Source organism: Lissotriton vulgaris, chromosome 3_2 (assembly GCF_964263255.1).
Source record: "Lissotriton vulgaris chromosome 3_2, aLisVul1.2, whole genome shotgun sequence".
NCBI lineage: Eukaryota > Metazoa > Chordata > Amphibia > Caudata > Salamandridae > Lissotriton > Lissotriton vulgaris.
Window position 1 is genome coordinate 149,451,222 of NC_141690.1, and position 14,054 is coordinate 149,465,275.

Consider the following 14,054-nt stretch of genomic DNA (forward strand, 5'->3'; position numbering starts at 1 on the left):
AACCTTTCTCACGACGGTCTAAACCCAGCTCACGTTCCCTATTAGTGGGTGAACAATCCAACGCTTGGTGAATTCAAATGATGAAGGCAAAAGGGTTCATTGCAAAACGATACTTCATATGCCTCAGGTATTTAAAGTAATGACAAACGCTATAGGCTTGATTTTTTTATTATAAAATGTGTATGGTAAAGCTCATAGGTCTTTAACTGTGGGCTGCTATTGCATCTTGCAAAAGCCTTCAGAAATCTCATGATAGGAAAGGTCACAAAAAGCTTAATGTTTCTCTTCTATCTCAAAATTCTAATGATGAGTAGCGTTGGTTGATTGTTCATCTTAAAGGTAATAATAAACCTATTTCTTTGTTTAATGTGTATGCACCTACTAAACCTGACAATCATTTTTGGCTGACCATATGTACTCTACTGATATCTATCTCTACACAACATGTCATTTTTGGTGGCGACTGTAATTTAGTTGTTGCTCCTTACATAGATCGCACATCCAAAGTATCTTTTATCCCTTCTCCAATCCACCAACACTTTACCATGCTAATTAATCACGGGGCTCTTGTTGACTCCTGGAGACTATGTAATCCACAATTACGTGAGTATACCTTTTTCTCACCTACTCACCTTCCTCAATCTCGTATAGATTATTTATTTGTTTCTAAATCTCTATCACAACACATATTATAGGCAAATATTGGTTCTATATTAATTTCTGACCATGCTCCAGTAATTTTGGATTTAGAATTACTCCCTATTACTATGACTAATAAAAGATGACGTTTCAATTCTAAAAAGGATCTTTATACTCTTATTGTAAAAAACCTAAAGAATAATAAGTTAGCCATGGAAAATGCTAATTCCTACCTTGTTAGAGGTAGTGCCTGTTATTATGGAGGCCAAAATAAAGGAGGCAAACTTCTTGCCTCATACCTTAAAATCAGGAAAGAAGGTATGAATATTGATTATGTTTTAAATTCTGATTTAACTCCAGTGATCAAAAATGTGGATATTCTAGAATAATTTAAAAAAAGCATTAACTACTCTCTATAGCCCTGAAATCATTCCAACCCTACTAATATACAAAATGATCTCTCTTCGCTACAAAAACAATTTCATATTAATCTTGACTTGTCATCGCTGGAGAGAGATATTTCCATAAAAGATATCTCTCATGCATGAAAACTCATTATAACAGGGACGGCTCCTGGCCCGGATGGTTTCCTTGTTGACTTTTATTCCCACTTTCTAAATTTCTTCTTCCATATCTCCATTATTTAATTTTGCATTTCATTTCATCTAAAGTTTCGAGTGGTACTTTTCAAGAGTCTCTTATCTGATAATTCCTAGAGAGGCAAGAGACCCTCATTTTTGTAAGAATTATAGACCAATCTTTTTAGTCAACTCCGAAAATAAATTATTTGCTAAAATCCTTGCGCTTTGACTAGAACCATTTCTACCTTCGATTATTTGCAAGCAATAATCCAGTTTTATTAAAGTTAGATCTATTTCTGCCAATACTCAGGTTTTCTTTAATATATTGCATAAACCCAACATATGCTCCCACTCACTTGCAGCTATTTCTCTTGATGCAGAAAAACCTTTCGACCGTATGGATTGGTCTTTTATTTTTGCTAATGGTTCTATTTCCACTCTTTTCCCCTTGCAAAGACGAGTTCATCAAGGATGTCCTCTCTCGCTACTTGTTTTCATTCTTGCATTAGAACCCTTTCTTGCTAACATTAAACAAAACTCAAGAATTTATGGTTTTCAACATGGTAAAACTCATATCAAACTGAGTGTCTATGCAGATGACATCCTATTATGCCAATGTAATCCAGAGTCTTCTCTTCCAGCATTCACTACGGAAGTTAATGCTTTTTCCTTACTTTGTGGTTCTAAGTTGAATCATGATAAATGCAAAATCCTTCCTTTAAACGTTTTCTGTTTCAAACATGATTTTACTTCTACAAATTTTACATGGAATTCCCCAAAAATTAAGTATTTAGGACTTTGGCTTGCTCCATCTATAAAACATACTTTACCTTTAAATATGACTCAAGTTCTACCCACTCTATCTAATTGCATCTCTAAATGGCACGCGCTGTATCCATCTGGGTGGGGTAGACTTGACACTATTTAAATGATGCCTGCCCCTGTTGTCTTTTATACTATTTCTGCTGTTCCTCTAAATATTCCCTCATATTTCTTCAAAACAATTTACTCTATCATATCTATCATTTTTATGAAATAAAAAAAAACACGTATGTCCCTAGTCATGCTTAAACGCAATAAATCAATGATGGTGTAAATTTTCCTGATTTTCAGTCTTATCATAATGTCTTTCTCCTTACACAATTTATGTTTACATCACGTTTTGGATCTCTCTCCACTGTGGAAAGACATTGAACTCTTCTTTCTTTCTACCTACCTTTTCACTCCAAGAATCTCTTTCATTTATTCATAAGACACATTACCTATCCTCACCTATACATAGAACTTCCCATAAACCTTTTCAATGAATGTTTATCTCGCATCTTTCTGATAGTGACCGATTTCTTAAGTCTTCAATCTGGCATAACCATCTTATAAAAATCAACAATAAACTAATTTTTGGGAAGACTTGGTGGGATAAGGGTTTGCTTTGGGTTCATCAACTTTACGCAAATTATACTTTTCTTACCTGTTCTGACATTTAAGGCTTTGATTAAAACCATATCCTCTTCCTTGTCTTCATTTTCTACGATTTCTCCTCCTTTACTATCTCAAAGCAAATCCTTCCAATATTATGTGCCCAATCAAGTGCCTAATCTATTTACAAGTTCCTCAATAAACTTCAGGATCAAAGAAATAAGACTAACATTGAATTACAATGGGAACAAGATTTCCATACTTCGTGGTCTATTACGTTTTGGGATAAGTTATGGTTAAAAATTTGTGGGACTTCAAGATCGGCTAGTCCTACTCAAACTCTCTTCTTTTTATACAATTAACTTATGATTACTCCAACTACTTTACATAAACTTAAATCTACAGTCGCCCCAAATTGTTGGTCATGTAATGCTTTGAATGCTGATTTGTTTAATATGCTTTTTACTTGTCCCTGTACTCATCAGTTCTGGTTGAAGGTATGGTCTCAAATTAGTATCATTTTTCACACCCAATTTCCATTCTTTTCAATGAATATTTTTCTAGGCACACTTTCTGAACATTGGCAATCCCTTACATGTAACAGTGCCATTGTAGACTTAATAATTGCAGTTGCAATCCAGCAAATAACAAAAATCGGGAAACAATCCAAACAACTTTCTTTTCAAGCTTGGTGGTACAGTGTTTGCTACAATCATCGACTTGATCGTGCATACATTTCTCCTCTATCTCTCCTCCTTAAAAGAGAACATATGTGGTCCCCTATAACTATTTTCTTGGATGCTTCTGCTCAAAAGTTTACCTGCCAACACCCCTTGTTCCAAGAGGTCCCCAAACTACCATGAATTGTCTTACATTTTATATTTTTTGTTTCTATTTTTCTTTTCTAATTCTATATTACAGTCATTACTTTTCAGAATGTTGATTTTTGTAATATGTATTATGCTCTCCTGCTCCTTTAGTATTATAATTATAGTATTATATAATTATTTCCCTTCGACTTTCTCTCTCTTTAGATCTGTTTTAACCTTTCCCATATATGCAACTCTTTTGATTTTCCGGATTTAATATTATATCACTAATTAATCCAATGTTAATAACTGCATTTAAGCCTTAATTGACTGTACATGCTCTGTTGCATTTTTTTTCAATAAATTACTCCTTTCAAACTAAAAGAAAAGAATTGTAGAATAACAGAATATACAGAGTGGCGGCAGGAATTAGAATGTCTGGAAAAGATAGACCAGGCATGGTTTATCTTCTAATAAAATATACTTGCAACCTTTGAAGAGTCTTGATCTCTCACACCTAATCTACACTTAATCTACATGCAAGTTTTTCGAACATGAAAAACATGCAATAATCGAATATCACAATATTAATAACAATAATTGTGCCTGACATAAATATAATAGTTTAAATATCTCTTTCAAAAAATTTACATCATGGGGTGTAGATTTGTTGTTTATTAATTTCAACGGAGTGATATTTTTTGTAAATAATAGGGCTTGATGTACTAATAGATAGGTCACAAGTAGTAGGTGTCAATTTTGAACTGACGTTTTGCGACATGTCTGTAACTGTTCAATGCAACCTATGTACTACTAAATCAGTTAGAAAATGTCAATTTTTAGGGGTATGGAGGGTCATAGGATGATCTATCTAATGAATTTTAAGATAGCTGGTTGCATTATTCAACCCCCTGTGAATGGCTACAACGGAGAGCAGACCTTCATCAATCCATTGGCATTTTCAAGTGGGAAACTTTTTAAAAAGCAGCCATGTTCTATAAAGGACCCAGTGCTACTTTAAAAGAAATATGGGAACACATCTGGGGTAGGGGCAAGAAGGCGTGGATCGCTGGACTACCGCCTGTACCCTCTGAGGTTTTCCGACACAATTCCCAAAGAGGAAGCTGTCAAATATGGACAGGAAATCAGTCATCACCTCCTTTGAAGAGCCAGTACATTTTTTTCAATCGTTTTCCAGGATTTTCAAAGCATTGATACAGCTTATTGCTAATTGCATTTAAGAGGAGATGTCAGTTTCACACCCCCTCCTAATTACAATTCGGAATGAGTTGCAAAACCCCTTTTGCAATTAGGGAAAGTTTTTCCAAATTGCCAAAGTATTTCACTACATAGCAAAATGTGGTCACTGACCCTGTAATTTTGCAGATGGCAGGACTTGAGACTGCAAAACACTTTAGTACATCAGGGCCTATGTTTTTGTCAGATGGTATTTAGACCATATCCGTATTACCGCATTCTTCTCATACAAAGGTGCAGAACACAAAATTGGTAGGTAATACAACATTTGATAAATACCACACCCAGTTGATTTCTATTGTTTGTATGCAGTATTAGCCCCAAAAACAACTGACAAGTTGTAATAAGGCTCTAAAATGTTAGATGACCCTCAGATTTCTAAAGTAGGAGTTGCCAGAAGTTGGCATATATTTAGGATCTCAGTATTCTTTTCTTCATTAAAAGACTTTCATTGAACAACTGTGTTTTTGGGACTTTCTTCCAGGATAAAATATAAGTATTTTCTGCACTTGCACCAGTTCCAACCATCCTGCATGTGCACTCTGTTTTTAGATCCAAATCTTAAAACCAACCTAACTTTACACAATAATTATTCTCAGAAAGTGCCACTTGCTGACTATATCTATTAAAACATTTAAAATAAATTAATTTGAAAAACAAATAACATAAAATAAATATATTAATGATATCTGTCATTTGTCAACACCTCAAATTTGTTTTTAAAATCTTTGGGTCATACCTTTTCATTCTCTAGGTCTATCATCTTCTGTGTTAGTGCAGCTTCAGTTCCCTCAATCTGCTTCAGCCACTGGATGGAAGAAAAAAGAAAGCAAGAAAGTGAGAACTTATCATACCATCAACATGTTTGTTGTAAGAACACTTCATAATCCACACTAACATTTTGACTGTTATTTGTAAATTCGAACACAACCAGAAAGTTATCTCTGGAGAACCGATCTAAATGTGTATCAAAGTGTGTCATTACGATTGTCCTTTATGTGTCTCATGATGGGTGGCCTCTGAATGCTATAAAATGGTATCTACACGACACAGTTTAAAGGGAATTTCATCCATGATTAAATTAGTGAAATTGGCTAAAATCATCAGATCACATTTGTCCTGGACGTGATCTCTACAGAAGCCAGTAAAGCATATCAGTTTTTAAAATGATCAATGTGTGCTCCATGTTAGGTTCAACTTGTAAGTAGAACCTAGAAGTGTTGACTCTGAAGAAAGGTGAGTTGGCTGCCTTCAGCCTTCAGTAACTGAAAATTCCTATTTGAAGCCTTTATCCTATCTGTAAGAAGCAGTAGTTCACCTTTTAAACTAATGACCAAATACAATGCGGGCATTTAGTCTGCAATTGGAATCTGATTTCGAGTAGAGCTGATCACCCTAGGGATTCATGCAACACAGCTCCAGTGAAATATCCATCAGTGCATACATGAGCTGCGAAACAATAATGTTGTTAAAAGTATGCAAGAGAAGAACAGGTGTTCACACAGCAGATTGTAGTCACTGGGATGCCCACGGTGAAAGCAGCACAAATCCCACCAAAACACTATATGAGCGTGCATGCATGCCAGCTGGAGCGTCTTTTTTTCCGGCCTAGACGCAAGGATGTGAAATAGTCAAGTCAAGTCAAAGTATGCTTTATTCGAAATTTCACTCATAAAAGCAAGACATATAATAATTAAAAATTCAATTAAATTTACCGTTCATTATTACGAATACTAAGCATACTATTTACAAATTTTGACTCAATGAAAACCAGTGCGATATTTAAATACATGATAAGATGAAATAGATTTTAAAAATACTAAAAAAGACAATATTGCATAGATTAAGACAGTTTATAATAAAACCGTTAGTAGAATATAAAAATGCAGGGAAACATTCCAGACAGAGAATAATCAAATGACTAGCAGTCTCTGTCTAATCGACCATGCCCATCCTAAGTACTTAGCAGTGGCTATTACTATCCATGTTAAAGTGCTAGTGCATATTACACGCAGAGCAATGGTACCCCTGATTGCCCCCAAATTCCTACATATCGGTACTAGCCATACACGTCTAGGGTCAGAGTAAGCCGGGCAAGTGAATAAAAGATGGCCCGTTGTTTCTTTAGCCGAACCACACGCAGGGCATATATCACTCAGTCCACCATCCCATCTGGCTGTCAGGGATCTGAGAGGAAGTGAGCCTGCTCTCAGTTGAAACAAGAGCTTTCTATCGCCAGGTCTGGCTATGATATCCCAATAAGGTTCCAAGGAAGAATACAATTTAACGTCTAGAAAACTCTTAGTCATAGATCCTAGACCAGAGCTGCCCCAAGCCCGGGATGCTATCTTCTCCCAGTAGATTTCTTTTAGCACCTTTTTTGTTGGAAAAGTTGCTCCCGCTGGGTCAGCCCAAAGTGCGCTCATGCCAAGCTCAGTCAAGACTGTCTTTAGCGTTTTGAGCCACTCATTTTTGTGAAATGTATCTGATTTAATAATGTCTAAGAACCCTATGGCTTAGTGAGAGAGCTCCGGTGTGGTCCAAAGCCTACGCCAATACAATATTGGTCGAAGCCTGGCCAGGTCTGTGACAGCTTTTCTGCCTAGCTCATACCTAAGAGGCAGCAAGGGAGTGCTCTTAGGGACACCAGTAATAGCCCGTAAAAACTTGTTTTCCGATGATTGGAGTGCAGATAGTTTCTCGAACCCCCAAAGCTCAGCACCATAAAGTGCAGATCCGAGGGCCTTTGCTTCATATACCTGGAGGGCGGGCTTTACAGGTTTCGTTAAAGATTTCTTATGTTCAGAGCTAATAGCACCTGATAGCTGCCTATGCCTTAGTGTAGCAATATCTATATGCTGTCCCCTGCCATTCTTATTTGAAATATGTATACCGAGGTAGGTAAAAGTATTCACCGCCTCTAGAGGACGACCATTCATAATGATTTTTGATTTGAAGCTACGGTGGGTTTTAAAGATCATCAGTTTTGTCTTTGCGACATTAACCTCAAGCCCATGCTCCTTACAGAATAAATCAAAAATAGACAAAGCACGCTGCAGACAACTTGGAGTTTTTGATAGGATGAGCGTGTCGTCGGCAAACATTAAAATAGGCATTTTTAAGCCAGCTAATGAAGGGGCGTCTACCTCTGCAGATTGCATACGTGCAACCACACCATTAATATATAGTGTAAAAAGGGTAGGTGCCTTTGCACAGCCTTGCCGGACTCCCCTCTCCACCGGGAAATCCTCTGTCACCATACCCTGACCTCCCCACTGTATTTTGGCATAAGTTGCTGTGTGGAGCCGCATTACCAGTGTCAGTAATTCGGCTGGTACACCCAAGTCCTTTAGAACAGACCACAGCTTGGACCGTGGAACTAGATCGAAGGCAGCCCGCAAGTCGACAAAAGCCGCATGCAGGCTACCCCCTCCCGGGACCACGGTCCTCCACTGCAGCAAGTTAAAACGGAAAACCTGATCCACCGTACTTGTGGACCTGCGGAATCCCGCCTGAAAGGGAGACAAAGCATTATTTTCCTACGCCCAGTCAAGTAGCCTATTCACGATCACACGCCCTACTATCTTTTGGGAAGTGTCAATAAGGCTTATTGGCCTGTAGTTGCCAGGCTGGGATCGATCGCCTTTCTTGAAAACAGGTATTATTACCGCACCCTTCCAGGATAGCGGTGCCTCGGCACCCCTAGCAATTAGACAGATGTATTTGCACCAACGTTCCTTGTCATTGATAAAGACGTCGGCTGGTACACCGTCCAATCCAGGGGAGCGCCCACTGGCCACAGAATTCAAAGCAGCCAAAATCTCTTTAGGACAGAAAGAATTTTCTTTGAAATGGGTTGGAGTTATGACTACTGCAGTAGGGACTTGGTTTGTTTCAGCATACTGCATTTGGAAAAATTGTACCCATTCCCCTTCCGGAACATTGTTGTTTGGAGGATCAGGAAGACCCTCGCCTCCCCACTTCACAATATTCCAGAATAATCTAGAATCATTTCTGTCACTTGCTCTTTTTAGTTCAGACCAGTGATGCTCATCCCAAGCTTTTTTTGCCTTTGATATAGTATTTTTGTATTCCCTTCTGGTAATTTGTATAGCAGTGGCCTGTCTCCCTTTTATAGCAACACCCAGGGCAAGTCGTGCATCCCGACAACAAACATTATACCATCCTGGATGTTTGGGAGCTTTTGCCCCATTGGCCTTTACAGGGTTAAGAAAGTGGTTCTTTATTAAAGAGAAAAGGGTTTCATGGATTTCAACCAGACTACCTAAACCTGAGCAAGAGGACGTGTTATTTTCCAGGGCTAATATTGCCTTGTCAGCCTCGGCATTAATATTCTCCATGGCCTGCAAGTTGGACACTACATTAGTCCATCTCAGCCTTCTCATGTCATTCGTGGGGACGATCAAAGGTGAGGTAGAAGCAATGGAACCTAAGGACCCGTTAGAAGATGCCCACCATTTGTGTTCTGTACACAGAGGATTATGATCACTTTCGCACCTTCCCACGACCTCCATATCACATACTAAGGCCAGAGTTCCAGGCTACAAAGTACATAGTCAATTCAACTTCTATGCCGCCCATTGTCAAACGTCATTGCCCCATGCTTATCACTAAAAGTCCTCCCATTGAGTGCTCTTAGACCTTTTTCAAGACACATAGCATTTAAACCAATCACATCCTTTGTCCATTTGACAACTGATTTCAGCTCTAATTTGGGAACACCCCATTGCCAATCCACATCATCACCAAGGAAGTTCTCGTCTGTGGCTAGGGGTTTAAATGTTCGATTGAAATCACCTGCAATGATAATGTTTTTGTCTTGGGAGTAATTCTCAAGTAGGGAACCCAAGGTCACTAAAACCTCTAGCCTCCCACTCCTGGAGCTCCTTACATATACATTGTAGACGTCAATCAGACCCAAAGTATCCGAGGTCAGTCTGATTAGTTGGATGTCGCTATGGCTAGTAGTGATTACTTTAACGACCAGTTTCATTGACTGGCGGACCCAAATGGTAAGACCACCCATAGGTCTTCCCTTGGGGCCCTTTAGTGCAGGCACAGAGTAATTCAGATATCCTTGTGCAAAGGATGGGTCACATCACCAGGTTTCCTGGAATATACACAAATCAAAAGAATTGATAAAACAAACCTAATCACCAAAGTCAAGTTTTGAGGCGAGTCCAGAAATGTTCCATGAGAGAAATTTCCCCCCCATATCCTTGTTGCCATCCAGGGGCTTGGGTAGAGGATCAGCCTCATTAACCACTGGTAGATCTTGAACGACCAGACTTTGCAAATCAATGTGGTGGTTAGAGTGAATGTCATTCTTTTCGCGAGCACAGCTCCAGTTTTTTCCTGGCTAAAGGGGCCACATCCCTTTTTTTTTTTTTTTTATTTTTATTTTTGGTGCAAAACAAAGGTAGTATTTACATCTTCATCCATCGCGTTTTCATACAGTAATTACTAGGTGAACGAGATAGTACAATATACAGAAATGATGAAACTTATACCATCCACGTTAGTGTCAAAGCATTGCAGGCCGTATCGGCGACGTGATGAATAGGGATATACATGTGTCGTAGAAATACAGTTTGCAATTTTGTGTTTTGTTGGCTACTATTCGTCTGAGTCTTGCCTTTTTCAGTTCTTGCAACAAACATAAAACAGTCAAAATAGCACACTTATTCCGGCACGTACTTGAAGTAGTAGCTTTCGGCACTCGTAGCACAGTCCATCTGTAAAGAGAGCAATTAATCGTGTCCAAGCCCCCCAATTCCCACACCCTCCCGTACCACCTCCCAAAAGTAGGTCCCATCCAATTCCGTCGCACACACCCTACATACATATGTGTTTCCAATCAATGCTCCTCGTCACTCTCAGATCCTTCGAGGTCATCCTCTTCCAGTGGTTCACAGATATCCCCTCTATAGGAGTTCCAGGGTTTCCACACCCCATTCCATTTACGTGGATTACCTCTCAATTTGTACACCGCCCTTTCAGTCAACATAAGCATGTCCATGTTACGGAGCCATTGGGACAGTGTGGGGAGATCAGCCGACCCCCACCTCTGAGCTATGTCCCGTTTCGCTGTTACCATCCCCACTGTGACCCAGGTCCTTGCATAAAAGGTGAGGTCCGTCGGCTCCCATATGTTCAGCAGGCAGAGCCGTGAGTCTAGAATGAGGGTGGTGTGAAGTGCCTGAGCCATTGTGCGCACTACCCGTTGCCAGTAACCGACAATCAGTGGACACTCCCACACCGTGTGTATGAATGTCCCTTCTGCTCCGCAGCCCCTAAGGCAGTACGGATGGTCAGCCCTGTGCAGTTTATGAAGCATCGTGCGGGTGTAGTAGATTCTGTGTAGGATTTTTAGCTGCACTAGGCGAAATTTGGAAGATATGCCTGCTTCACGTGGGGATGCCATAGCTGCGTTCCAGTCAGTTTCGTCCAGGTCGCCCACTTCCACCATCCATTTGTCTTTCAGTGTCCCCAGTGGATCAGGCATATTGTTGACCAACTTGCGGTATGTGAGCGATGTCGCCCCCTCTTGCATGTAGTCAGTAAGCAGACGGTCCTCCAGAGGGGAGGATTCGGGCGGGGATGTGTCGGGCGGGATTTCTGCTTGCAGTGCGTGTCGGACCTGGATGTATCTGTAGAGCTCTGTGTTCCCCAACTCGTATTGTTCTTGCAAAGTGGCAAAGGAGATCACTCCCTCCCTCGTCCACATGTCCCCCACCGTGGAGATGCCGATGTTGTCCCACTGCGTGAAGCCCTTAGAGCGCCGCAAATGGCCCAATGCCTTCGCGTCCCATAGGGGCGTGAGTTTCGTAATGATGCCATTCCACTTCAACTTTGCCTGTGCCTTGTACCATATGCGAACTGTATGTTTCGTAGGCCCATTGAGTTTTGCCGCCACTCCACGGTGGTACAGTGGGGCCAGTAAACTGTTCGTACCCAGTTGTGCCCTATCTGCCTTGAACGCTGGGTCGTCCTGTGGGGCATGTATCCACTGGTTGAGGATTTTGAGCTGAGCCGCCCAATAGTACAGCTGTACGTTTGGGAGTGCGATACCCCCATCGTACCACCCCCTGTTCAATTTGGCGTGAGAAATGCGGGCCGGCTGGCTGCCCCACAACAGGCCAGAGATCTGTGCCGTTATCTTCTGAAGGAAGCTATCTGGCACCAAATACGGGGCGTTTTCCAGCACATATAGGAAACGTGGCAGAGCCATCATTTTAAATAGCGCTGCCCGGCCAAGTAGCGTTAGGGGGAGGTCCTTCCAATGGCGCACGTCCCCTCGGAGCCGGGCCAGGGGAGGTTGTAAGTTCAATCGTGCGAAGTCCGCCTCATCCCGGGTGATATGAATCCCCAGGTATTTGAACGACGTATGTGCCAGTTCTAGTGGACAGGAGTCCGGGAGAGGCGGGAGCGGCCCCCGCAGTTCAAAAATGATGGACTTGGCCCAGTTAATGGTATAGCCCGAGATTCGCCCATGAGCTGTACAGAGAGCCAGGAGGTTAGGGAGACTCTCTTCCAGGTCCGTAAGATAGATCAGCATGTCATCTGCGTAGAGGGATACTCTGTCCTCCCATAACGGGGTCCATTGTATTCCTTTCAGGAGTTGGGTGGTACGTATCGTAACCGCCAGCGGTTCTAAAACTAATGCGAAGAGCAGGGGCGAAAGCGGGCAGCCCTGTCGTGTACCTCTGCCTAGGGAGAAGGTCCTTGAAATGTGGCCATTGGCCGTCACCTTCGCTACGGGGTCCCTGTACAGCATGCGTATCCATGAAAGAAATACCGGGCCAAAACCCATACGTGCAAGCACTGCAAAAAGATAGCTCCATTCCACCATGTCGAACGCCATCTTGGCGTCCAAGGAGAGGATGGCAGCTGGTTCCTGCAGTAGTGGAACTCGCGCCAGTACTCCATGTACCCTACGGAGATTTAAAGCGGTGCTACGATGCGGCATGAATCCGGATTGGTCCGGGTGGATCAGGTGGGACAGACTCGGTAAGATCCTGTTCGCCAACACCTTAGCAATAATTTTGGCCTCCGGGTTCAAAAGGGAGATTGGTCTATATGACGAGCATTCGTTGGGGGGCTTACCTGGTTTCGGTATCGCCACAATAGTTGCCATCCGTTGATCTGGCGGCAGTGTACCCTGCGTTCTAGATTCCTCGTACATATTGAGTAGGGGTGTGCTTAGGGATTCGGCCATGATTTTCAACCATTCAATGGGGATCCCGTTAGGGCCCATCGCCTTGCCCGGATGGAGGGCGCCTATAGCCAGCTGAATCTCCTCCACCGTGAGAGGCGTGTCTATGTCCTTGGTCATCTCTGGTGTCAGTTCCGGCAAGGGAACGTGCGCAAGAGCAGTCTGGGCCTCTCTCTCCCCCACCACCATCTCTGGGTTATAGACTGTGGTGAAATAATCAGCGAGGATTTCTACTATCTCGTCGGGGCGGGTGTGGTTGTTGCCCTGTGAGTCCGTAAGTTGTAGGATATTCTTCCCCCCCCCCTGTCTCTTGTCCGACCACGCCAGCAACTTACTGGCCTTGTCCCCAATGTCATATACCCTGTGCTGTGTAGCCGCAATGTCCGACATCGTAATCTTGCGCATGTGGTCTGTGAGGCGGTGCTGGTGGACCTGGAGTTCATGGAGTGTGTCGTCTGAGGGGTTAGCCATATGGGCTGTGTTGGCCCTCTCGAGGCCTAACTCTATATCTAGGGCCTCTTGCCTGTGCGCCTTTTTGTGATTCGCGATCACAGCTATGGCCTGACCCCTGAACACCGTCTTGTACGCCTCCCACAATATAGAGGGGGAGTCCACCGAAGACTGGTTTTCCTCGAAGTATAGTCGTGTTGCCCTCTTCAGGTCCTTATTAATCTGTGGCACTTTGAGATAGCCAGGGAAAATCGGGAATAATCTGTGTCGTGTCATGGTCGCAGTGGTGAGTGTCAAAGTGAGTGGCGAGTGATCGGAGACCCCCCGTGGCTGTATATCCGTTTCCGCTACTGTAAGGTGACCATTGATCAAAGTAAAAAAGTAATCTATCCTAGACAGACTATTGTGCGTGGCCGAGTAGTATGTGTATTGTTGCTGGGTAGGGTGTAGAGCACGCCATATGTCCACCAACCCCTGTGCAGTCAGGAATGTCTGGAGCCTGTTGGGCCCTTCTGCGTGCGTACGTGGGGGAAAACGGTCCACGGTGTTTGTAAGTGTCATGTTGAAGTCCCCACCTATGAGCAGTTCCCCATCAGGGAGAGTCAGCAAGAATTTGCCCAGATCCGGCAAGGCCTCAGAGTGTAGGGCTGGCGGTATGTAGACAGA

General features: G+C 42.3%; 1 protein-coding gene across 1 annotated transcript in view; it reads right to left on the reverse strand.

The window, feature by feature from the left end:
* The window catches only part of LOC147725439 (janus kinase and microtubule-interacting protein 2-like), a 220,618-nt gene that overhangs the window by 134,627 nt on the left and 71,937 nt on the right, over positions 1-14,054 (reverse strand). Inside the window, exon 5 of the mRNA XM_086964451.1 lies at positions 5,442-5,510. Within this exon, the coding sequence (XP_086820577.1) occupies positions 5,442-5,510 (69 nt within the window). The remainder of the gene's footprint in view (positions 1-5,441; positions 5,511-14,054) is intronic.